General features: G+C 39.1%; 2 protein-coding genes across 5 annotated transcripts in view; one reads left to right on the top strand and one right to left on the bottom strand.

Annotated features, from left to right (window-relative positions):
• The first annotated feature begins 3,209 nt into the window (after nucleotides 1-3,209).
• LOC139718676 (uncharacterized) lies at nucleotides 3,210-6,882 on the top strand. Its single transcript, XM_071630138.1, has 2 exons — nucleotides 3,210-3,599; nucleotides 6,820-6,882. The coding sequence occupies exons 1-2, from the start codon at nucleotides 3,210-3,212 to the stop codon at nucleotides 6,880-6,882; spliced, it is 453 nt and encodes a 150-aa protein (XP_071486239.1).
• A 5,141-nt stretch (nucleotides 6,883-12,023) lies between these two features.
• LOC139718928 (uncharacterized) overlaps nucleotides 12,024-26,275 on the bottom strand; it is a 56,040-nt gene continuing 41,788 nt past the window's right edge. For all 4 annotated transcript variants that reach the window (XM_071630380.1, XM_071630398.1, XM_071630391.1 and 1 more), the window contains 3 exons: nucleotides 23,400-23,592; nucleotides 13,609-13,685; nucleotides 12,024-12,452 (listed from right to left, as the gene is read on the bottom strand). In XM_071630380.1, the coding sequence (XP_071486481.1) occupies nucleotides 12,166-12,452; nucleotides 13,609-13,685; nucleotides 23,400-23,592 (557 nt within the window). In that variant the 3' untranslated portion in view covers nucleotides 12,024-12,165. The remainder of the gene's footprint in view (nucleotides 12,453-13,608; nucleotides 13,686-23,399; nucleotides 23,593-26,275) is intronic.

The following is a 26,275-nucleotide window of genomic DNA, read 5'->3' as shown; positions in this document are numbered from 1 at the left end:
TGCTTTTTGTTGTTGAGTGTTTGGTGAACAGGTTCGATGTTTGTGGGCGTGTGTGTGTGTGTGTGTGTGTGTGTGTGCAAATATGTGTGTGTATCTGTGCTGGAGTGAGGTATACCTGGAGTATGCCTATTTAGAGGGGGAAGTGTTGTTGAGGTTATACGGGTGAGCGATGAAGGGGTAATGTTTATAGGTATGAATTATGTACAGACATTGATCATGAAGATTTGTAAAATGTTTGTATATTGGATTGTGTGTACATAGGTATGTAGGCTTTTTGTTGACACCTGATGCATAGGTATGCAGACCTTGTGTTTCTTAACAATAATGATTTCATTATCTCATAATCACTGCTGTGACGAGTATACGGACGCAGTCAATGGGTATATTTTGTAATGTGTATTGTACATACATTTTGGTTTTGCTGACCCATTAGGCATTAACAATTGATTTTATAATTATTGCGGAGATGATTATTTGTGAAGCAGTTACTGTGTATTGTATACTAGTAGTAGAACAATCGGAAATTTACACAATGACAGTCCTAAGAATTATTTTGTAATATTTTGATATACGTTTGAAATGTCACGCTGCAAGCAACACAATTAAATATTGAATTGTAATCAATGATGGATGATGAAATCGAAATAAAATATTGTTTGAAACAAAAAAGTAATTGGAAACAATTAATTACAATCGATTTTAACAAGTTGTAGTTTGGAAGCAATTAATAACAATCGATTCAACCAAATTTGTTACAATATATATATATATATATATATATAATCATATATATATATTTTCTCAGCAAAAAAAAAAGTAAGCACTTTTTCAAGATCATATTTCTCATACAATATTTGGCTAAAAGTTAATGTATTATACGCCATATTAAAGATAATCTAATTGGCTATCAACCCGGTAGGTTAGCAAAAAGGAAAACTTTACGCATGAGTGAACACCTTTGTTTTTCTCGTCCAGGGCACAAAAGTAAAAATTGCAAAACTGAGCAAGTTGTCATTCATGCGTAGGCGCTCTTCCATTATAACAATAAGAACAAACAACAAATTTCACACAAAAAGCAACATGAATTAACTTGCAAAAAAAAACCCTGATCTCTACGATATCTTTAAAGCCCCAAAGATCAATGAAGTCTAAAAATAATGGCGGAAAATAAGGAATATTCTGTCAAATCTAAATTCAAATGAAATAAGAGAAGAAGCAATAATTAAAAAAAAGGCCTAAATCTTAGTTGTTTCTTTTTTTCAAATGAGAAAATTGTCAATAATGTTTGGTGCTTGAATATGTCTTATGAATTCTTAAAAAATAAAAGAATGAAATAAAAAAGAAATCTGTTCATTTAACCATGTTTATGCATATTACTCCCTATATCATTTGAAGTTTGAGTGAACAGAAAATTCTTATTTTCCCCTTTAGTTTCCCACTTTGTTATTGTTGGAGGTTATAACACACGAGGTTATAAAGAGATAAAGAGAACAAAAACTTATTTTTGCTATCTCATTCATGTCTCTAATTGTGTTAAACTGGTCTTTTGTTGTCAATATAATCGTGAAGGGCATTTGCAAATGAAAGGCAACATATCATTTTTTGCAATTTTTACTTTTGTGCTTTTTAGGACAAAAATGAATGTGTTCACTCATGCGTAAAATTTTCTTTTGTATTAAGCTACTAACTTGATAGGCAATTAAATTACCTTTAATATGATATATGATACATTGATTTTCATCAAAATCTTCTATGAAAAATATGAACTCGAAAAAGTGTTTACTTTCTTTTTTTTTGCTGAGTGTATATGTATATATATATATATATATGTGTGTGTGTGTGTGTGTGTGACATTAATGGAGATGTCTGGAGGAGAGTCAGTGCCTTGGGTCAAGATCTTAGTCTTTTTCAGGCTGATGGTTAGTCCAAATTCGTTACAGGCATGGGACAGACAATCAACAAGCCTCTGCAATCCCGCTTCTGTGTGCGATACCAGAGCAGCGTCGTCAGCGAACAGCATTTCTTGGATAAGAACCTCTCTAACTTTGGTTCTGGCATGCAGTCGGGCGATGTTGAATAGCTTCCCATCCGCTCTGGTACGGATGTAGATTCCCTCTGTGCTGTCAACAAAGGCGTACTGAAGGAGCATGGGGAAGAAGATTCCGAAAAGTGTCGGTGCGAGGACACAGCCTTGCTTCACACCGCTGTTCACAGGGAAGGCATCAGAAGTTCTCCCGTTGTAGCAGACTCTACTTTGCATGTTCTCGTGAAAGGAAATGATAATTTGGAGCAGTCTCGGGGGGCATCCAATCTTCTGCAGGAGACTAAAGAGTCCACTTCGGCTGACCAGGTCAAAGGCTTTCGTCAGGTCTATGAAGGCAATGTACAGCGGCTTTTGCTGCTCACGGTACTTCTCCTGCAGCTGGCGTAGAGAAGATCATGTCTACTGTAGATCGGCCTGCCCTGAAGCCGCACTGTGACTCTGGATACACCCGGGAGGCAAGACTCTGCAGGCGTGCCAGAACTACACGTGCGAAGACTTTTCCCACAACACTTAGGAGAGAGATGCCTCTATAGTTGTTGCAGTCGCTGCGGTCTCCCCTGTTCTTGTAGACAGTGACGATACTGGCATCACGCATATCTTGGGGTACGTGGCCTTTTTCCCAGCAAAGACACAAGAGCTCATGGAGGTGTTGCAGTAGTACTGGCTTGCCGCTCTTTAGAATTTCTGGTGGGATACCATCATTTCCAGGAGCCTTCCCGCAGGATAGACGGTCAATGGCTTTGCTGAGTTCTTCTTTTGTAGGCAGGGCATCCAGCTCCTCCATGATTGAAAGGCTAGGTAAGGTGTCCAAGGCAGCATCTGTTACCTTATTTTGGGCTGCATAAAGTTCCAGGTAATGTTCTACCCAGCGTTCAAGCTGCTTACATTGGTCTGTGATGGCTTCTCCAGTCTTTGTCTTCAACGGTGCAGTCTTGATGGCGGTGGGACCGATTGCAGCTTTAATGCTGTCGTACATGTCCCTGGTATTTCCGCTGACTGCAGCTGTCTGAATCCTGCGGCACAGGTTCAACCAGTAGTCATTAGCACAACGGCGCGCAGTCTGTTGAACCTTGTGGACTCTTTCACCTACCTTGGTTCAGCAATCTCCAGTTCCCTCTCCCTTGACAATGAGATAAGCAATAGGATAGGGAAAGCTACTGCAGTCATGGCCAAACTGAACAGGCGCGTATGGAACAACAGTCAGCTGACCAAGAACACCAAGCTCTGCGTTTACCAAGCCTGCGTCCTCAGCACCCTGCTATACGGCTCTGAGTCCTGGGCAACATATGCTGGCCAGGAGAAGAGGCTCAACACCTTTCACCTCCGTTGCCTCAGACGACTCCTGCACATAAAATGGCAGGATAGGGTGACAAATGCAGAGGTCCTCCAGCGAGCCGGCATTCTCAGCATGTTTTCACTCCTCAGCCAGAGACGCCTGAAGTGGTTGGGTCATGTGCGTCGAATGGAACCAGGTCGCATCCCGAAGGACATGCTGTATGGAGAGTTAAGCGAGGGGTTTCGTCCCATGAGAAGGCCGCATCTTCGCTTCAAAGATGTGTGCAAACGTGACATGAAGACGATGGACATCAACACCAACACATGGGAAGGTGTAGCTGAAGATCGTCCGCTATGGAGAGGCACCGTCAGGGAGGGCGTTCAGAGAGCTGAAGCTGTAAGGCACGTACAGCAGACCGACAGGAGAGCTAAGAGAAAGGCACGGGCAGTCTTAGTATTGGCCCCAACAGACTTCATCTGCTGCAAGTGCTCTAAGGATTGCCACTCAAGAGTGGGGCTTTACAGCCACTCAAGGCAGTGCAAACTTCTTGCCTAGCTAGTGCTACGCCATCGTTTCTCGAGACGAATGGATGCCAACAATATATATATATATATATATATATATATATATATATATATTTGTCTCTTCGCATTTAATTTTTTTAATAACAATTGGAAGTATCGACCCAAAATAAATTTCAACGAATCATTATCATAATATTTTGCCACCTCCGCACCTACGTATTACTAATAAATTGATACAGTGACTGTATTGATTTGATACGGGATTTGATACAAACATTAATCTGTCCACACAAACACACACACACACACACACACACACACACACACACATACACACACACACACAAATAGAGACTGGAGATGTAAGCACCATTATAATATGTAAACTCCATGCATGCTAGAAGCAAATAATTCATCCTGCAACCATCCCCAATGACTAGATTTCTAGATTTATATCAAAATCCCCATGTTACGTCAACAAAAAATATCAGCGGTTCAACTGTTCAGATCTGCATTTTATCTTATCTTAAAGTGTATAATCAGATCGTATTCACCCCTAAAGATGCTTAAAATGATCAAATTATGCCATGGCAAATTTGTTAAGATGATTCAGTTCAAGATGATAAACTGATCAAGTTTAAATACTGATTAATACACTTCTTCACAACTTGCAAAATCGGGGGTAAAGCAGCTAAACATCCAGGCCGCTAGCCTATTGGCAATTCAGTGTTCCACAGACTTACGCGACCGTGCATTCAGCTGCGTCACGTTTTGCCGATGTAGGCCTAATTCATAGTGAAAAGGATAAAAAAAAAAGTTTAATTCATTATTTTTAGCATCGCTTTATACAAACTTGAAAAATATAATCGAAAAATTTGCAAAATATATTGTTGAAGTCTGATGAAGTCTCTTCGCAGAGATGAGAAACAAGCTTTGTGTAAATACGGTCTATTAAACATAGTTCACGGAGTAGCATTTTATTGCCCTGCCGATTTTTGAATCTATTTCATCTATTTATTTCATTGTTATTATTATCATTGTTATTATAATTATCATTGTATTTTGTTGCTTTTTTCCGGGGGGGGGGGGGGGGTGCGATCATTTCCGAACCGAGAAGAATTGCGCCGTGGCCTTTCATGACTTTTGAGCCTATAGAGGCTTGCGCATCTTCTGAAAACAATTATTTTAACATTTGGACTGCCAGTTATCACGCCCCTGGGCACTTCACAGTCGTGCGCGCCAAAAAGGAAATTTTCCCACACGTATAACACATGCATTACCAAAGAATGACAGAACTGTGTGATGTACAATAATCACTCATTTTAGGTTTGTAAATTTGTTATATTTATAATAATTATAATAATGTATTCCTCATGCTTGAATATTTGTGTTAAAGTTCTCAAGGTCAAGACCGAGGTTAAAGTGTGTTGTACACTTGTTGTTGTTGTTGTTGTTGCTACACTAACATTTGTAAATTGATTGGAGTATACTAGTATATATCTGCTTTTCCCCCGAGAAAGTTTGACTATGCAGTTTTAGGGGAAAAAAAGACTTTTAAAGCTCTATCACTTCTGATTTTACAGAAGAATATTTTGAAATATTCTTTAATTTGGGAGGTTTGGACCCCCTGTTAACACCCGCCAAGGGAGCATGGTGCCCATTCATACAAATTGAGATCCTATCCCCCTAGGAATGCTACCTGCCAAGTTTCGTGAAAAATCCATCATGTTGCTTTTCAAGAAGAAGAGAAAGTACAATTTAGGCCTGTATTTGAATCCCCCTCCCCCCCCACCCCCCCCCCACCCCAGGCTCCAAGGGAGGGGGGACATCCCTGGATCTGCTATGAGTCATCAATGTACTAACTCAAAGTATTCATCACTTCTGGTTCGAGAGAAGAAGATTTGTAAATATTCTTTAATCTTTTTTTTTGGGGGGGGGGCAAGTGGAACATGGTGCCCAGTTGAACAATTGACATCCTAACCCCTCCAACCTGCCAAGTATGGTGAAAATCCATCAAGGGGTTTTTCAAGAAGAAGATGAAACATGTACAATAGGTCCCCATTTGGACCCCCCCCCCCCCCCCCCCCCCGACAAGGAAGGGAGCACCCCTGATTCTGCCACGAACAAACTTGAAATAGCAGTCATCAATGCTCTAACTAGACATAGCTCTATCACTTCTGGTTCTAGAGAAGACTTTCAAAGATTCCTCAATGGGGGGGGGGGGGGGGGGGATCCCCTGGGGGCCCCCCATGGTGGCCCCCCATGGTCAGCCATGGTACCCATTTGAACAAATTGAGATCCTATCCCCATAGGGATGCATACCTGCCAAGTTTGGTGAAAAATTCATCACACTGGGTTTTCAAGAAAAAAGATGAAAATGTACAATTTTAGGCCCCATTTTGGAACCCTGCGGGGTGGGGGGCCGGGGGCACCCTTGATTCCGCCATGAACAAACTTGGAACTACAGTCAACAATGTACTAACTCATCATAGTACATGTATTAACTTAGCTCTATCACTTCTAGCTCTAGTGAAGATTTTGAAAGATTCCATAATTTGGGGGGGTTTTGGGGCTCCCTGGGGCCCTGGGTGGGGCATGGCGCCCATTTTAATGAATTTATATCCTATCCTCTAGACATGCTACCGGCCAAGTTTGGTGAAAAATCGACTTAGGGTTAAGAAAAGTTGTGATATTGTAAAGTTTTTACGTGAGGGTTTATTCAAAAACAATCAGTAATACAATGTGTCTATCCAGAAGATTTCTCTGATTAAATTTTCCAAATACACTGTATGTACAATGTACATATTTGCAATGTAGATGAATTTTTGTCGAGGTTATCATATAACATATGAAGCAGGAGGACTCCACAGGATGATCAGAAATACTTTTGTGTTACCGATACTTGTACATGCTTCTCAGTTGACCAAAATGATGCCCAGGCTATTACTTGTACACTCTTTTGTTGTGACATGCAGATGCATCTTCATTTTTCATGGAACTTCCTGCAGAAACACGGAGGCTTGGCAGCTCTGCTGTAGGCATCCCACAGCCATCTACCCACCAGCCAATAAATGGCTTGTGTTATTGTGAAAGCGGGACCTCCCTGACATCACAGGGAAATGAAGCCCATATACACTGTACACATGTGGACTGACTGAATGCAGCATTGCAGTAGAACACATTAGTGAAAGTTCGAGGAAATCAGACAATCTGTTCAAAAGTTATGAATTTCGTAAGTTTTCAGTGCAGCCGTCATTGGATGACAAGACTACTACAAAAAAGTGTACAGTTCACGAGGTCACATATGGAAAATGATCTAAAGAAAATTTATAGAGGATTCCACAAAACTGTTATTTTGTTATGAATAATACACACTCCCTCGACTTGTTACTGTAGAAGTGGAAAATTTTCGCAGTGTTAAAATTTTCGCACATTTCGCGCAACCGGAAACTAGCGCGAAAATAAAAGCACGCAAATATTTTTGCTTGCCATATGTTCCTATGCGTGATGTCTCGATTCCGCGGAATTAAAAAACATGCAAAAACTCTTCTAACCCGGCCAAGCGCGAAAAAATTAGTTGCGCGAAAAATATCCACTTTTACAGTATTATAAAATGGGCTTTAGAATCTCTGCAATCTGATTGGTCAATCATAATGCATTGAATTTTTACTGATCCACACTGAGCCATGCGTCCGGTAAAAGGCATGGCTTAGCCTTGTACAAAGTACATGTATTGTAGGTGTACTGGATGCATAATGGGAACAAGGTTTGAATTTCATGAATTTATGGGCCCATTTTAATAAAACGAATGATGCACAGGCCTATTTCATGATCACTGAGAATTGGATGCTCTTGGTAAACTTTGGAAACAGTTCCAAAGTTAAACTCACACATTCAATTCTCACTAATCCACTCTGTCCTGTGCATCATTTGTATACTGGCATATGTCAAGGGTAGCATTATGCACCTGCTTTCTGAAAGTAGTAAGTCAAGTGCTCTTTCATTATGCTAGAAAAGTGAACATAAGTTGAATGTTCATTATTATCTTCTTTTTTTTTTGGTATACATTGTACATGTATCTTTTTTTTTCATATGTGATGTCACGTTTGCAGTGTTCTTATGAGGTGATGGCTGCACTAAAAATTTTAAAAATTGTAAGTTGTGAACGGATTGCCCAATTTTCCTCAAACTCTGCTGATGCATGCAATATTGCTCCATTCCCTCAATTCACATACAGTGCACTTCTGTTTTAACGAACACAGTTTTTAACAAAATTCTGGTGACATTATCCACTCCATGCATTTATATCATTTGTTTTGTTCTGTTGCGAAATTTTTATACCCCCCCCCCCCCAAAAAAAAAAAAAAATGTTTGGTCCCGAGGACTTCGTTATAACAGGAGTCCACTGTAATACGATACAGTATTTGGTTTTCATTCACCTTTCACGCAGACTTGGCAAAAAGCATTTTTTACTTAACATCTGAGGCGACATTCATGCACACACGCATGCATGCATGCACACATCTTTGTACAGGGGAAAACTCGATATAGGGAGAAGGTCGGGGACCGGGGACGTTTTCCTCGTTATAGCCGATATCTCTTTTTATCAGTAGGCATGAAAAAAAAAAACATACCTTGAAGACATTAAATTGCATATGTGGGACAATATATCACTTTTCAAGTAATACTGATAACCTGGCAATGTGTGTGAGGGAATTACTCACTTTTATGTGGAAGAAGATATTTTTTTTGCCAATGAAATACAATATCAAGAATGTGTTTCCTAATGGATGTTCGAATTTGTAAATATATAGTTTTGCGTGCAATCCTGTCACGATCCTCCATGGATTTGTATGTGGTTATGGAAAACGTGTGTTGTGTATGGAAAGCTCAAACATGTTCTGCATAATGTTGTGTGTGTATGTGACACATTCTGTACTTATACATTGCATACATTACGCATGGGTGCGTGAAGACAGGGAATTCCCTAGTAGAAAGCCAATCACAGCATCAGATTGCCTCACACCTGCTATACGTCATGATGTCATGCACATGTATGCATAGGGCTGTACATAGTCCTAGCACTCTTACATGTATACATACAATATGTGCGCACACACACACACACACGTTTAACATGCGGGTGCTAGGCTAGGTGGAGTGCACAGAAGGAGATACATGTGTACAAGACACAATTTTGTAGCATCAAGCTTTACTATCTTCGCACATGATTGTACAGGAGAAATAAAGCTTTACCTGAAGAGATTTCGCTTTACCTTGCTTTAACAACTAGATTTGATTAACTATGTTTTTCTCTGTTTGGAAAATCACAAAATTTATCTCATTACAGCAGTTTTTTAGAGCCGATCTCGCTATAAAAGTAGCGTTTTTACATAGACTTGTGTGGAAGGAAATTTGGGGACCGCAAAAGTTTCCTAGTAATAAGCGATATCTCAATATAGCAGTGTTCGTTATATCAAGTTTCCCCTGTATAACGAACACTGCTATAAAAAGATATCAGTTATCACGAGGAGACTTTTGTGGTCCCAAAATTTACTTCCACACAAGTCTATGTAAAACGCTGCTCTTATGGCGAGGTTTGCATCACATATTATGAAATAACTACTATAACGAGATTAATTTTTGTGATTTCCAAAACACAGAAAACACTTAGTTAATTAAACCCGTTATCGCGAGGTAAAGCGAAATCTCTTCGGGTAAAGCTTTATTTCGCCTATGCAATCATGTTCGAAGATTGTAAAGCTCAATGCGACAAAAAACTGATTCTTGTACACATGTATTTTCTTCAGTGCACTCCACCAAGAGCACCGCATGTTGTCTATTGCACGCTTGTGTGTACACATATATTGTATGTAGGTATACATTCAGTGAGTGTGCTAGGATAATGTACGGGCCCTATGCATCTATACATGACATCATCTTGGCGTATAGCAGGTGTGAGATAATTTGATGCTGTGATTGGCTTTCTACTAGGAATTCCCCCATCTTCACACATGAAGGCATAATGCACTTAACAGAATGTGTCACATACACACACAGCATTATGCAGAACATGTTCCAGCTTTTCACACACAACAAATGCTTGCCATAACCACATACCAATCCACAGACGATCGTGACACGATTGCACTCAAAACTATACATTTACAAAGTCGAACATCCATTAAGAAAACACATTCTTGATCTTGTATTTTCATTGTCGAAAAACATCTTCTTACACATAAAGTTAATTCCCTCACACACATTGCCAGATTATCAGTATTAATTGAAACATGTTTTTTATAGTCCCACATGCGCAAAATCAATGTCTTTATGTTATGCTTTTTTTTTTCATGCCTAATGATATAACAAGATATCGACTATAACAACAGAGACTCCAACCCCAAGCACCTTCTGATCTGGAGATTCTCCCGCCCGAAACCCCTAGCAAACGGGAGACTCCAAGTTGATGTGTGCGAAGCGCGAAGTTTCTATGGTTCTAGATGTTCTCTGGTGCTATCTAAGGCTTATTTTTTCAACATACGATAGCAATAATTAAGAAATCCTTTCCACCGGGAGACACAGAGCCAGGGCGGGAGAAATCAAATCTCAGACGGGAGAACGGGAGATTTCGCAAAAATGGGCTTTCGGCGGGAGATCTCCCATCGAAAACGGGAGAGTTGGAGTCTCTGTAACAAGGAAAACGACTCGGTCCCGACCTCCTCATTATGTCAAGTTTCGCATGTATTAGTTATACTCTTAAGGTTGTGGTTAATAATGCGAAAAGAAGGCAGTCTACAAGAGTGATTGAGTGTGACACTTATTTATTTTAATATCTTACATTAAAACAGAAAAATAACAGTCAAGTCTAAAATAGCTTAAAACAGTGCCAGCCAGGGAACCTTTGTCTTTGCTACAGCTGTATGAGCAAAAGATGGAACACAGACATGAGAAATTTGCAGATCAAGACAAATAGACCCTACGACATAGCAATGGTAAACTGTGATAATATATGGCACTTTGCATGTGTTGAACATACATTGTACATAAACCTTGTGCACTGACACATAATGTTTCATATATCAAAGTTCACTGTAGAATCTGTTCTTATGATATTGAGGTCTTGAGCTTTGTTTTCCTTTAAATTCTCACAATACAGTTTTAATAAATGAAGGAAGTCGCTACTGTAGAATCATTTTCTCGTACTTCCCCATTCTTCACTTCAAGAATTTCTAGCAGCAAACACTTACCACATAAGCCTCAACATAAATATGATGAAGCTAGATTAACACCACTTATGCACACTCTGTAGAAGATATTAATTTGGTTCCAGCTAAGCACAAAGCATAACTGTTGAGATGAAGAGGTTAGGAGGCAAAAAAAAAAAAAAAAAAAAAAAAACCTTGCATGTCATTAAAAAGCTGGTTCAGATTTTTGTGGTGATTGATAATATTTCACATCTCAGCACTTATTTCTTACTGTGGTAAGTCTGGTGGGTCTCTTGTAATGTTCCACCTTATACATAACCTAGTGCAGCCCAATTGATGATCACTGTCGCTTCTTATGATCTAAATGCACAATCTAACTGCAGTAGGGTCTAATAAATGAATATGACTTATTCTAAGATCTTAAGTTACTTACACCAACACTTACTGTGGTATGCTGCACTAAGAGATAAATATCACCGCTGTTCAAAACGAATACAAAAGACAAAATACCACAACATTTTACAACTTTTATGTAGCCCTTAAAAACTTAATATTTTCATGTGTTCACTTTGTTCCACTCAGAAATACATATTTACAACAGTGTGGATGGGAAAAGAAATATTTCTCGCAGTTGCCATTCAGTATCCAGTTTACCTTACATCAGCTACTCAACAAAAATGTGAAAATGGACCAATTCAAAATGAATGGTTATCATTTACCAACATTTTTTAGGCAGATGTAAGGGATACACAAATCGGCACTATTAGCCGTATTTAAATGAGTGACCAAGATGCACAACAAAATAAAGAGTAAGATTTATTAACACTTTATCAAAGTCATAGAGGTGGGTCATATGACAGCTGTTGGGGTTGTGTGTGTATCTAAAGGAGATACAGACAGTGTGGTGATGATCACTGCCTTTCAGGTAAAAAAACAAATAGAAAATGAAAGGAAAAAGAAGATCAATTTTTCTGCAACTTGGTCTTCAACATAAAGTGTGTGTACAACAAAGCATGATGGTCCCCACTTACGGAAAAAAAAAGCATTATGGATAAGATTACACTATACAAAATCTCAGACTGCTTTGTTTCCCCTTCCATACGCACGTAGAGTCTAGTAAGGCCGGTCTCTCCTCTCCCTACGTTGGTCCATTCGGTCTCCACCCATCTTGAATCCACCTGGGCCTCCAGGGCCACCGGGTCCACCAGGGCCGCCTGGACCACCAGGTCCTCCACGCCCACCACGGAATCCACCCCGTCCACCACCGAAACCTCGGCCACGATCTCCACCGCCAAAACCACCCCTTCCACCACGGTCTCCGCCCCGACCACGATCGCCACCACGTCCACCACGGAAACCTCCACGTCCGCCACGCATGCCACCCATGTCTGGTGGGCCTCCTAGAATGAAAATGGGAGTATGAAATAAATATTTCCTACACCTTCCATTTTCCCTTAATATGGTAATTAATCAGGCTGTGTTGAGTATTATCTAATTATGTTCATATCCTGCATTATCCTTAAACTCTTTGCAAATGACAAGGGTCAAAGTACTTTGAAAATGACAAAAGTGAACTGTGTGTTTTCATGTCAGCACAAATCACAGCTATTTCCACATGAATAAGCTGATATGTACCTCTGCAGCAAAGTGATGTTCACGGTTTATCAAATTTGATGAATTTTAACGAGTCACTCAGGATTGAAAATATTTATAGCCTTTGGCAAAGGACTGCCTGGACAAGCTTATTTGATAGGATACCCTAGTCTATGCGCCAACTTAAAAACTTCTGTAAATGTGACCCGCTACAACAAAAGGATCCTAAAGTCGCAGACGGGTGAGCCGAGAAAATCGAGTTTGAAGTCAGATCATCAAAATCTGCAAAACGTTCGGATTTTATGTTTTTGACATAATTTTGTAGTCTAATGTATCTTCTATCATTTGCCAAAAATTTCAAAGCTAAATGATCAAAGAAAAGGCAAGAAAATAGCATTTTTCTGGGCCATGATTTTCCGACTTTCAACAGAACAGAAGCGTGTCTGAAGATTTGGATTTAGCGTCGCAGCTAGACTCCGCCCCTAGCAACGAGGGAGTGAGCTCATTGGTCAGTGCGTGGCATCCTGGTTACTGATTGGTCGTGCGTAGACCGCTTGAATGAACCGCTTGAATGAACATCGTGGAGGTTGCTAGAAGCGTACCATCTATTGTCAAACGGTGAAACTGTCTTGCTTCTCCTTGATCATGATATCGTCGGAAGGAAAACTTTGAAGGTGGTTTTCTTGAAACACTGATTTCTTAAACCACTCGAGATGCGTTAATAAAATCATCGATATCTCCGATATCTACTGTTATGAGTCATGTTATATATGACATTAAAGTGGAAGAAAAAGGGAATAATGTCATGTCGTTTTCAGAAAATTGTCCTCCCCTGACTTTCGGATCCTATTGTTGCAGCGGGTCACAAATGCTGTTCTCACAAAATGAGTAATTACACGATAAAGCTGGTACAAGCACCATTCTGATCAATATATAACTAATTGCTTTCACATTGCTACATACCTCCACTTCCACCTTCCCTTGCTGCCGAGCACCTGTTACATGTCTGCCTCCAGCCAAAGTTTTTGTTGTCACATGATCTGCAAGGAAAATGCAGAAGAGATGTTTTACCTCAATTCAGGATTACTATACTCTATAAAATCCAGACATGTAGAGTGTCCGTGATAATGTATTGGCCTTCAAAGTGTTTTGGTTGATTCCCAACCAATATTCAGGCTCAGTTCTGTCCATCTAGCTGTTGATTTAAACAACAGGGGTGGGCAAATTCTTAGTTTGAACCGGTATTTCAATTTGACCTTTGACCTCTACCCAAATAGGGCAACTCAATGTTTATACAAATTCACCTGACATATTCTTTCCTTCTGTCGGGCAATTTTCTTACATTGGAGTATGTTTGATGTTTCTCACAGCAGCATCACTAAATTGCTTCAATTATAAAAAAATGAAAGAGGAGTTCGATCCACAAGATTCTGCAACGGACCGCCCACCCGTCCAACCGACTGGCCACCCGACCTCAGAGTGATTTCCTATATACCCCCTTACACACTATGTGTGGGCGGGGGTATAACAAGCTTGATGGCATTCAGCCAAAAACTTCCAAGGGAGAGAGCGATTGTGAAATTTGGGACTCCACCTAGCTAGATACTGCCTACAAAAACTAATTCTGTGAATCACATTCGTGTCAGAGATTAATCATGTTTGTGTTTATCTATAAAAGCTCTAAAAGTTTGGGTTTTCTTTCTTTCTTTCAGATTTCATTGCTGCTGTTTTACCATTTACCTCAAGACATTATTTCATCCTCAATTGTAATCACATAGAGTCAACCTCGCCCAAGTCGACCTCGCACAAGTCGAAAACTCGGCCAAGTGGAAGCTCCAGAAAAGTCCCGATTTTCTCTTTAATTATTTCTTTAAAATAATCTTTCACAAGTCGAAGTTTTTTGAGTCGCATTTCGCCTATGTCAAGGATAATTTTGAGTCCAGATTTGTGTAAATACATACAGTAAACCTCGCATGAGTCGAAGCTCTCGGGACTGACAAAAATGCGTCGACTAAAGTGAACTTCGACTCTCGCGAGAGTCGATTTATTTTCCGACTCACAGTTATGTACATGTATTATAGTACATTTGCATGCATGTGTGTGTGTGTGTGTGTGTGTGTGTGTGTGTGTGTTTGTGCATCCGTGTGTGTGTTTGAATTCAAATTTGTCTGTTCTTGAAGATAACATTCTTATTTTGTTCTAAATTGAACGTGGAATTTGTATCAATACTAGTAGTTAAACATAGTTCTGAGAATGTCTGCGCTAACGTGGCAATGTGCATGTGCTATGTCTATGGTGCAACATAGCTATAGGTAGCCATCTCTGTCAACCTACCCTGAGACAAACACTCTCCCAGGCCCATCCCATCTCCATTGAACAAAACTATACAGCCAGCCGGGCACGCACAAACAAGCTCCGCCCACTTGGCCTGTCACTAAAATATCAAAGCAGCGATTGGTTGACCAAGGAGTTCTGGCTTGACATGGATGAAGTATGGATGTGCTGTGTGTATGGATAAAGTATGGATCGATGTGCTGTGTGTATGGATAAAGTATGGATCGATGTGCTGTGTGTATACATGTATACATGTGTATGTATTCGACATGCGTGCGGAGCGGTACGGTGAGTGTGCATGCTTACCTGCAGCAGGGCAGGGACGGGGTTCTGCGACATGCCGATTTTTTTTTGTTCTCATGAGAATGCCAGACAAATCTTCTTCGGCTCAAGTGATGTATACTACGTGTATTTTGTACAAAAGGGACTTAATTTTTTACTTCGACACAGCCGAAATTCGACTCTCGTACTTCGGCTTATCCAAATATTTCTTAGAGAAAATACATAGGGAAAAATCGGGACTTTTTATTTTGCTTCGAGTTAAGTGATTTTCGACTCACTCAACGTCGACTTATCCGAGGTTTACTGTATTTCCATAGCACAAGTCAAAGTTTTTTTCCCCCGGTACGTCATTCAAACATGGAAGTGCATGAAGCATTCTTTCATTCTTTGACCTCATTTCTGTCACATACGCCGTAGCCAGACTACTCAGACATTTTGCAGTGCGCAGACACAAGATTGTTGATGGCCATTTCTGATTGTTATTATTGACACTAATGTGTCATGTTATACATCATTTAAAAGCTTATGGTCTAAACTTTCATATTACATAAATCTGAGTGAGGGCGCCCTTAAATTTTAAGTAGGACGCCCTCTTATGTCACATAATTATCATTGCAGACTTACTTCTACAAGTTATCACCTCATTTTTTCACACATGCTCTTGTATCACAAAAAGGACTCACAGATGTTGTAGAGAATCTATTCAACTTTCAGATGATATGAGTTTTTTCATCAATAGCATCAGTACTTTTTATTTTATGAACAAAAGTCTATGGCAATTACAACTTAGATTTCACACATTTTGTGTAATTTCTGATTTTGTGAAAGATGTTGGCCTGAAAGTAGATCTTTCTGTGACCTTTGACCTTGTGATGACCTTTAACTCCAAGGGACATCTACCGTCCAAGTTTGGTCACAAACGGACATAGGGATCAAAAGTTATGAGCCACAATCAAAATGCGCCCTAAAAACATAACATTGAACCCTAAAAGTTTGCTGACCCCTGTCTGTGACCTTTGACCTTGTGACGACCTTCACCTCCCCAAGGGACATCTTCCATCCAAGTTTGGTCACAAGCGGACAAAGGGATCAAAAGTTATGAGCCATAAACGAAATGCGCCCTAAAAACTTAATATTGGGCCCTAAAAGTTCGTTGACCCCCGTCTGTAACCTTTGACTTTGTGGTTACCTTCAACTTCCCAAGAGACATCTACCATCACCCAAGTTTGATTGCCATTGTAGCAACATGTGTCGAGTTACGTGTGATAAGAGAGTCTTGCAAGTAAACTTTAACGTATGACCTCAAATGACCTTTGATCTTATCCTGTGACCTCCAACGGCACCATAACATGATGGTACCCCCAGTGCATCTATGACCCAAGTTAGGTTGTAATCCAAGCAACTCATGTGAAGTTATTTGTCAAAAGAGAGTCTTGCAGGTAAACTTTAACATAGAAAAGAGAGTCTTGCACATACTCTTAAATATATGACCTCAAATGACCTTTGACATCATCACATGACCTCCGACAACACCATAACATGAAGATACCCCTAGTGATTCTATCACCCAAGTGTGGCTGCCATTGCTGTAACAGTTGCCAAGTTATGCATCATAAGAGAGTCTTGCAGGTAAACTTTTAACATTTGTGACGGACGACTGACGACGGACGACGGACGGACGACGGACTGACGACGGACTACGGACTACGGACGACGGACGGACGCCATTTGGATCCCTTAGTCTCGCCTTCACCTCCGGTGGGCAAGACAAAAATGGACCCATGTGTACAATCTTTTTATCGCACAAGGCAATCTCTATTACAGTCCTACATATACAGATTTGTGTAAGTTCTCCACACAAGAAACCTCTGGCAAAACTGTACACAATACATTGCAGTCTGAATGCAAATAAACATGGGCGGGGCCACCACAATTTCTTGGACTTTCAGAAGGCTTTCCTCATTGGTTGAAGGTTGGGAAGCTTTTTTCACACTTGATATCGTTTCCTTACACTGTTAGCCAATCACAAATGAGTTTATAAAGTGGTAGTGTCCTAGCCTTTGAAGTAATCTTTCAATCAAAATAGGGCCGATTAAATCGGCCCGTGACACGGATAGGGTGAATAAATAAACGAAGGAAAAAACACACTACTTTTGTAATAAAATACTCCCAAGGGTCAAATACAAGTTAACCTTAATGTCTCTTGTATCCTGGATGTCCGGCTGAGAAGAACATAAATCACATGCACCAGGGTAAAGGCGAGCGATGTGCGGGCAGCGCAGCAGGGTTTGGAGAAAAAAAGGAAGAAAAACAAACAAACTCACAATCCGGTACAAGCCACCAAGGTACAAGCCACCAATCTCACTGAGTGGCGAATGTGTGCGAGTGTAGCATGTTCAAAATTTCTTTGCGACAACAAAAACTGTTTCCAACAATAAAAACAGTTTGCGAGTTTGACTGCAATTGCTTAGGAATTTGATTGCATTCTCTAGTATTCGCTACGCTTGCAAACATTCTAGCATTATAGCAGTCCAATGATTGAGCTTCACAATTCTTTTTTCACAACGATTTTGCGAACATCGCGCATGTCTGGCAAAGGTCTTGCGCTATGACGAGACATTAAAGACATTTTCGAAAACAAATCACAACCAAATCATTACTCATTGTGCGCAAAAGGTTCACAAAAAATTCTAATTGTTTTGAAATTCTTGCAGAAGTAAAACCGACTTCCCCAAACAAATGACCCCCCTCAACTCCCACGTTCGTTTGGCAATCTTTTGCAGACATTACATGCAACGCATTTCGATTATCGCAGTCCAATAATTGAGCTTCACAATTCTTTTTTAAAACTTCAACAAAACAAAAACACTAAGTACAACATATTACTACCGTCTACTGTAATTTCACTGCCAATTAAAACATAAAAAAGACACTGCATTAAAAAAAATTCATCAGGAAATACAAGTCGAAAAAAAAATTTGACTTCCGCAGAATTTCGCGTAAGTCAAAGTGTTTTCATAGGCCCAATAGATTAGACGTAGGCAAGGTTGACTGTATATACTGGGTGTCACAAAAAGCATTTCCCACTTTTGATCCTTAGTAGTTCAAAGACTATATATCAGATAACACTGACATTGATATGAGCAATAGATGAATAGTGTACAATTTTGTTGCAGGCAATTTTACAATGACAGCATAATTCAGTTTCATTGAATTCAACATTTAAGGGATCGTACAGTTTTGGTTGAGACCTAAACTCAAGTTTCTAACATTTTTTGTTGAGATAATGAGAAAACTCTTATGAAATATGAAAGAGCATGTAATTCTATGAGGAATTCAGTGTTTATTTGATGAAAATTGGTTTTGAAATGGCTGAGATATCCAAAAAAGAGCTATTCCAACAAAGTGTGGGACCCACACTTTATTACGATTGCCTTGTGTTAGTTTGTTTTTGGATGTTTCAGTCATTCCAAACCTGATTTTCATCAAATAAATTTTGAATTCCACTTAAAATGGTATGCTCTGTACTATATCACAAGTGTTTTCTTGGTGTCTAGCAAAAAGTTAAAAGCCCAATTCTCATCTCCACCAATACTGTACCATCCCTTTAATTTTTCAGTTAGATTTCAGATTTTGCTCTATTTTCAACCCTCTGTACAAAACTTTGCACAGAAGTAAATTGGTGTGTACGGGAGTGTGCAGTTGATACTCAGACAATGGTCCTGAACAATGGCCAGGATTGGAATTTCCCATTATTTATTGAGGAATTCCACTATCACAGCTAGTCTTTTTTTGTTCTAAAATGTGGTGTATGCAAGCACATGGAAACATGTGCTTACTTTTTAACCCTTTCACCCTTTGCCATGAATTCAGACTAGCAGTGCCCAGGGCAATCCATCGTAAATGATTAATAAAGCATTCTCGTGCCTTGGAGCACAGCTCAGGTGGTATCCATGTCCATTGTTCAGGCTCATTGTAAGTACACACTCAGATACACGTCATTAGTTCCTGTGTAAAGTTCAGGTTTTGCACAGAGGGTTAAAATTTGACCAAAATCTGGAACCTAACTTTAAAATTAATCGTGGATTTCATAAAACTGATATAGGTTATCATTTTCAAATCACCTCCAACTAAATTGTACACTATTCAGCTATTACTCATGGGTCAATCCACGTCAAATCATCCAATTTTCAGAAAAGTTGTCACCCGACCCCCTCCGATTTTCTTTAAAATCACACCAAATGTTCCCCAAAGTGTCTGACGGAAAATCCCAAAATATTTTGCCCCAAGGTCAATTGGTTGCTAAGATACAGCCTCACATAGCAACCAGTGCGCATTCAGAAAAACTAGTTAAAAGAAAATTAGGCATTTTTGATTGATTGTGGTGGCATGGATATTTATGCAAAAGCGTTCATTTTCTGGAGATTGAGAGAACTTTATAGTCTTTGCAAGAAAAACTGACTGTGACGCGAAATTGACTTTTCGTTAACGTGCACGAGGTCACCGAAAATGGTGTTAAATGTTAATTTCCAAAATTTTGATGCATATTTAGAGGCTAATATCTTCCACATTTCATCACCTTAGGTTCTAATATATTATGATGTTGAAGGCTTTGACTTGCTCGGTAATTTTGAAAAAAATTGGCACATTCATGCCCACCGTTTTTACGGAGAGCGCCCTCAAAGTTGACAAAAATGAAAAATATGCCAAATTCAAGGTCACGGATCACCCTTTGTCCCACCTAGGAATGGCACCAATTTTTGTGTATTGATAGACATTTACCTATATTATCTTGGGTTACCAAAGAAATTTTGCTCCCGAAATGTTCAATGGCAAATTTACCCTACCGAAAATGGTCGTAAATGGCCAAATTCCCATGTAATATCACATATTAGGTTTAGAGGACATTTCAAATGTCCAGGCTTTCAAGATAAAAAGGCCTAGCCCTGTGATATTTGCAGTAGGGATAGTCTGTTATACATATTTTAGTAATATACACCACAAAACACTTTCATTACATAATAATGACCTTGAAATTTAATCCAAATTTTGATAAAAACAATAAATTGCTCCATTTTCCTCATTGCACTGCATACAATATTATGTAATACGTGTTTTGTAACACTTCACAGAGCAATGTTTCAAGAATTATGAAAGCTGGCAGCCTACCACATTAAGGTTCTAAAGTATTTGTGCTCTTCTTTCAGATTTTGTGTCAATTTGATCATGAATGTTATACCCTTGACCTTGAAGTGCTTCTAAAAATAGCTGTAAATTTGTTAACTACTAACCTACACACATGCCAGGTGTATTATGGCATGCTATACTTGTGATTCTTTCACAAATACACAAAAGCTTTTTATGGTGTAAATGTATATACTGGAATTAATCTATACATGCTTGCAAGATATGTTACAATCAATTACTTTGTTCCGATAATGACCCTCGATTTATGACCTTCAAAATCATGAGAAATGCCTATTCCTCTCCATAAAGACCTGTATTTAAGTACGTAATAATAGTTGATAATTATGGACATTGCGCCCTACATAGTAAGACTCTTATTCTAGCCTGTGAGACGCACATTAAAAGGACTGAGAGTCTTCTTTTTCGGGGGATTTGTTCTGTACCTTATGAAAACTTCCAAAATCATTTCAATTCTTATGTATTTTCTTGTTTTTGGAATTTCTTATGTATTTCTTTGTTTTTCTATTTTCTACATCGTAACCATGTTTTTACTATATTGGAAATTGTCACAGCCCACTTTTCTAACATAACTACAATAGAATTAATCAATCAAAGTGACAGATAGTAAAAATGGTCAAGTTTTTATGAGTTTCACCACAAAGCACTGTTTTCAATAGGAAATGCACACAAAATCACAAAATATTACTGTCCCCTTTTTTGATTGAAATTGAGGGTCATTGTTAGAACAAAGTAATTAATTGTAACATATCTTGCAAGCATGTATAGATTAATTCCAGTATATACATTTACACCATAAAAAGCTTTTGTGTTTGTGAAAGAATCACAAGTATAGAATGCCATAATACACCTGTCATGTGTGTAGGTTTGTAGTTCACAAATTTACAGCTATTTTTAGAAGCACTTCAAGGTCAAGGGTATAACATTCATGATCAAAATGACACAAAATCTGAAAGAAGAGCACAAATACTTTAGAACCTTAATGTGGTAGGCTGCCAGCTTTCATAATTCTTGAAACATTGCTCTGTGAAAAGTGTTACAAAACACGTATTACATAATATTGTATGCAGTGCAATGAGGAAAATGGAGCAATTTATTGTTTTTATCAAAATTTGGATTAAATTTCAAGGTCATTATTATGTAATGAAAGTGTTTTGTGGTGTATATTACTAAAATATGTATAACAGACTATCCCTACTGCAAATATCACAGGGCTAGGCCTTTTTATCTTGAAAGCCTGGACATTTGAAATGTCCTCTAAACCTAATATGTGATATTACATGGGAATTTGGCCATTTACGACCATTTTCGGTAGGGTAAATTTGCCATTGAACATTTCGGGAGCAAAATTTCTTTGGTAACCCAAGATAATATAGGTAAATGTCTATCAATGCACAAAAATTGGTGCCATTCCTAGGTGGGACTAAGGGTGATCCGTGACCTTGAATTTGGCACATTTTTCATTTTTGTCAACTTTGAGGGCGCTCTCCGTAAAAACGGTGGGCATGAATGTGCCAATTTTTTTCAAAATTACCGAGCAAGTCAAAGCCTTCAACATCATAATATATTAGAACCTAAGGTGATGAAATGTGGAAGATATTAGCCTCTAAATATGCATCAAAATTTTGGAAATTAACATTTAACACCATTTTCGGTGACCTCGTGCACGTTAACGAAAAGTCAATTTCGCATCACAGTCAGTTTTTCTTGCAAAGACTATAAAGTTCTCTCAATTTCCAGAAAATGAACGCTTTTGCATAAATATCCATGCCACCACAATCAATCAAAAATGCCTAATTTTCTTTTAACTAATTTTTCTGAATGCGCACCGGTTGCTATGTGAGGCTGTATCTTAGCAACCAATTGACCTTGGAGCAAAATATTTCGGGATTTTCCGTCAGACACTTTGGGGAACATTTGGTGCGATTTTAAAGAAAATCGGAGGGGGTCGGGTGACAAGCACTGGATGATTTGACATGGATTGACCCTCATATCAATGACAGTTCTATCTATGGCCGTATTCTGAGGGCTTAATTAAGGTGTAATTAGCACTTAAATACCGAATTGGTATTCTGAGAGCTTAATTAAGTAGGGGGTTTATTTATCTACCATGACAACAAGTGTTTTGGCGGGAAAGTATTACATGCTTGCGTGTACCAACGCACGAGCACGAGGACTTAATCACAGAGTTAATTACAAATCGGTATTCTGAGCTTAAGTATGAAAGTTAAAGGAAAACTTAATGATACCAAAGAGTGTCATTAACTATTCCGATATCATGCATTACAGCATTTTTTATTGGCTACAACGATGCTTACCTTCTCCGGTTACTGAGGAGTAGTCGAGTCTTGTTGTTATGGTATCCATAGAATTCAGATAAAAAAGAAATATAAGCGATCTTTGAGGAATTTTGCCATTTTATGTGAGCTCTTCGCGTGCGTAGGTGAAGGGTTGTAATCAAAGACCGGAGTGTGCGCACGGAGCTCTTGCGTTATAATTACAGGGGGTGTGAGGAGGAGCGTGCATTGAGAGCATATTTACGCGCGCGTTCATCATTTTGGCTTCTGACAATGCGTCTGATTGGATGGAATAACAATTAGATGGGAGGAACCTACGATAATTATAGGGGACTTAATCATACCTTACGTCCTCAGAGTATCAATTTTGCCCATGATTAAGGGCCTATTAACTTCTCAACTTAACTACAAAGTTAATTACAGACTTAATTATGACCTCAGAATACCACCCCTGATATATAGTTTTTGAACTATTAAGCATCAAAAGCATGAAATGTTTTTTGTAACATCTAGTATAAACATTCATATAGAAGAAATGGCTCTGTTGTAATCCTAAAGTCGAGAAAGAACAGTAAACACAGCACAGTGGGGGCATGAAACACACACACAAAAGTAATGACAAACATTGACACCTACGGGCATTCCCAGTCTCCCTCACGGAATGATCCTCCACCTCTTCCACCTCCACGACCACCTCGTCCACCACGGTCCATTCCACCACGACCACGACCGCCACGGTCAAAGCCACCACGTCCACGTCCACGACCAGCTCTGTTAGCAGGGCGCTGAGCAAGCTCTACCTTGATGGTTTTGTCCATAAAAGTTTTGCCTTGGATCACAATAGGAGAAAAATATAATCAGTAAAAATAATGAGTTTTCCTCCAGCTTTACAGTAACGATCACATCACTTACATCCACTTATATAAAAAGACAAATAGTAACTACACCACCAAGATACAATGCCTTCTGCATTCTTTATTTAAGGTACTTGAGTGGAAATCTGGCACATACCGCCCAACTTAACTAACTGAACAAGGCAAGTGCCATAATGTGTCTGGCCCATTCGCGTACAAGAAATTGTACGCGAATGGGATATCACAGAAAAAAAAGAAAGAGATATAACAGAAAAAAAAAGGAGATATAACAGATAAAAAGAGATATAAAAGGGTAAAAATTTATGGCAAAAAAGAAACGTGCCATGAAAATTTAAAGTTGGGCCCTTAAAGTTAGTTGACCCCTGCCTGTGACCTTTGACCTTGTGGTGACCATCCACTTACCAAGGGACATCTACCATCCAAGTTTAGTCACAAATGGAGTTATGGATCAAAAGTTATGACCCATACGGATCGAAAGTTATGACCCACCTATGACATTTGACCTTGTGGTGACCTTCAACTCCCCAAGGGACATTTACCAGCCAAGTTTGGTCACAAATGGACATATGGATCAAAATTTATGAGCCATAATCGAAACACGCTGTAAACACTTAAAGGACAAGTTCACCTTCATAAACATAAGGATTGAGAGAATGTAGCAATATTAGTAGAACACATCATTGAAAGTTTGAGGAAAATCGGACAATCCGTTCAAAAGTTATGCATTTTTGAAGTTTTTGTGCAGTAACCGCTGGATGAGAAGACTACTGCAGTGTGTGAATAACTTAGATGTCACATGCGTACAACAATATAAGGAAAATATAAAGAGAATTTCACAAAATTTCATCTTTTGAAACTAGATATATCGCTACGGCTACTGATATGCCTCCGCCATAATGCATGGTTCTGGTCTATAGTACAATGTCTTGACAATGTGTGATGACAGTTTCACACAATTGGCAAAATATTAAAATGACAGGTTTGACACAAATGTGCTGAATGATCACTTTCCTAGAACTAGGTTCAATTGGATGAATGATTAAAATGTCAGAGTGCAGGTATTTGGGGAACTGATGATTTTTACTTGACTTTTGACCCTTTTATAAGTTTATGCATTGAGTAATTTTCAAGGTATTGAGAAAAAGTATAATTTCAGTATCAAATGGGAAAATAGCATTATCTAAACCTGGCCTTTCATCATTGACCTCACAGTTCCCAAGAGAATCACTGTTAGGTTGAACATGCATGAATATGTAAGTTTCATGATGATACCTCGAGTTACTTTCGAGATATGGAGGAAAAAGTGCAATTTAGCACTTTCACTTGACCTTTGACCTTTTGACCTTTTGGCAAGAAACTTCCCCAAAAATATACATTGGGTAATACATGCCATACAAATGTACATCAAGTTTTTTTTTTTTTAAAAAAACCTTCAGGCATATTGCATTTTAAGGAAAGTAGTGATATTTTGAGGAGTTGACCTTGACCTTTGACCCCCTGACCTTTGACCCATGACCCCCAACTTCCCTAGATAATCACTGCCCATTGGTACAAGCATATATACTAAGTTCCATGAAGATACCTTGAACCATTTGCGAGATATGGAGAAAAACATGAAATTTCATTTTTTTTTTTCACAAAATAACCTGTGACCTTTGACCTTTGACCCTGTGACCCTAAAATCCACACAAAGTATCATCCCCCAAGGATATACCCTCATACCAAGTTTGATGTAAAACCACCACACGGTTCTTGAGATATTGACAAAAACAAAACGGGACGGACGGACGGACGGATGGACGACCCGAAAACATAATGCCTCCGGCCACTTCGTTGCGGAGGCATAAAAAGTACACATTCTTCCGACTTGTTACCGACAAATGTTATGGGTAATATTATTCCCCCTGCCTTTAGAAAGAGGCAAGTCAAGCGCTCTTTTATTATGCGAAAAAAGTGAAAATATGTTGAATTTTCTTTACATTTTCTTTATACTGTTGTACGCATATGACTCACAAGCTGTAGTAGTCTCCTCATCCAGCGGTTCCAACACAAAAATTTTAAAAATTCATAACTTTTGCATCGATTGTCCAATTTTCCTCAAACTTGCACTGATGTGTTCTACTAATATTGTTGCATTCTCTCAATCTTAATGTTTATGAAGGTGAACTTGTCCTTTAACATTGGGCCCTAAAAGTTTGTTGACCCCTGTCTGTGACCTTTGATCTTGTGGTGACCTTCAACTCCCCAAGGGACATCTACCATTCAAGTTTGGGTAACAAACGGACATATACATCAAAAGTTATGAGCCATAATCGAAACGCACCGTAAAAACTTAACATTGGGCCCTAAAGTTCATTGACCCCTGCCTGTGACCTTTGATCTTGTGGTGACCTTCAACTCCCCAAGGGACATCTACCATTCAAGTTTGGGTAACAAACGGACATATACATCAAAAGTTATGAGCCATAATCGAAACGCACCGTAAAAACTTGACATTGGGCCCTAAAGTTCATTGACCCCTGCCTGTGACCTTTGACCTTTCAGGTTTGGTAAAATGTGTAACTTTGTACAACCACTCTTCCCTCCAAGTTTGATTGAAATGAAAGTCCTCTGTAGAGAGTTATTCAAGTTTTTGTA

Source organism: Diadema antillarum, unplaced genomic scaffold, assembly GCF_040938485.1.
Source record: "Diadema antillarum isolate AM-2024a unplaced genomic scaffold, OU_Dant_1.0 scf00000008, whole genome shotgun sequence".
NCBI classification, from domain to species: Eukaryota; Metazoa; Echinodermata; class Echinoidea; order Diadematoida; family Diadematidae; genus Diadema; species Diadema antillarum.
The sequence above is the reverse complement of the archived record's forward strand: the minus strand, read 5'-3'. Positions and strand labels throughout refer to the sequence as shown.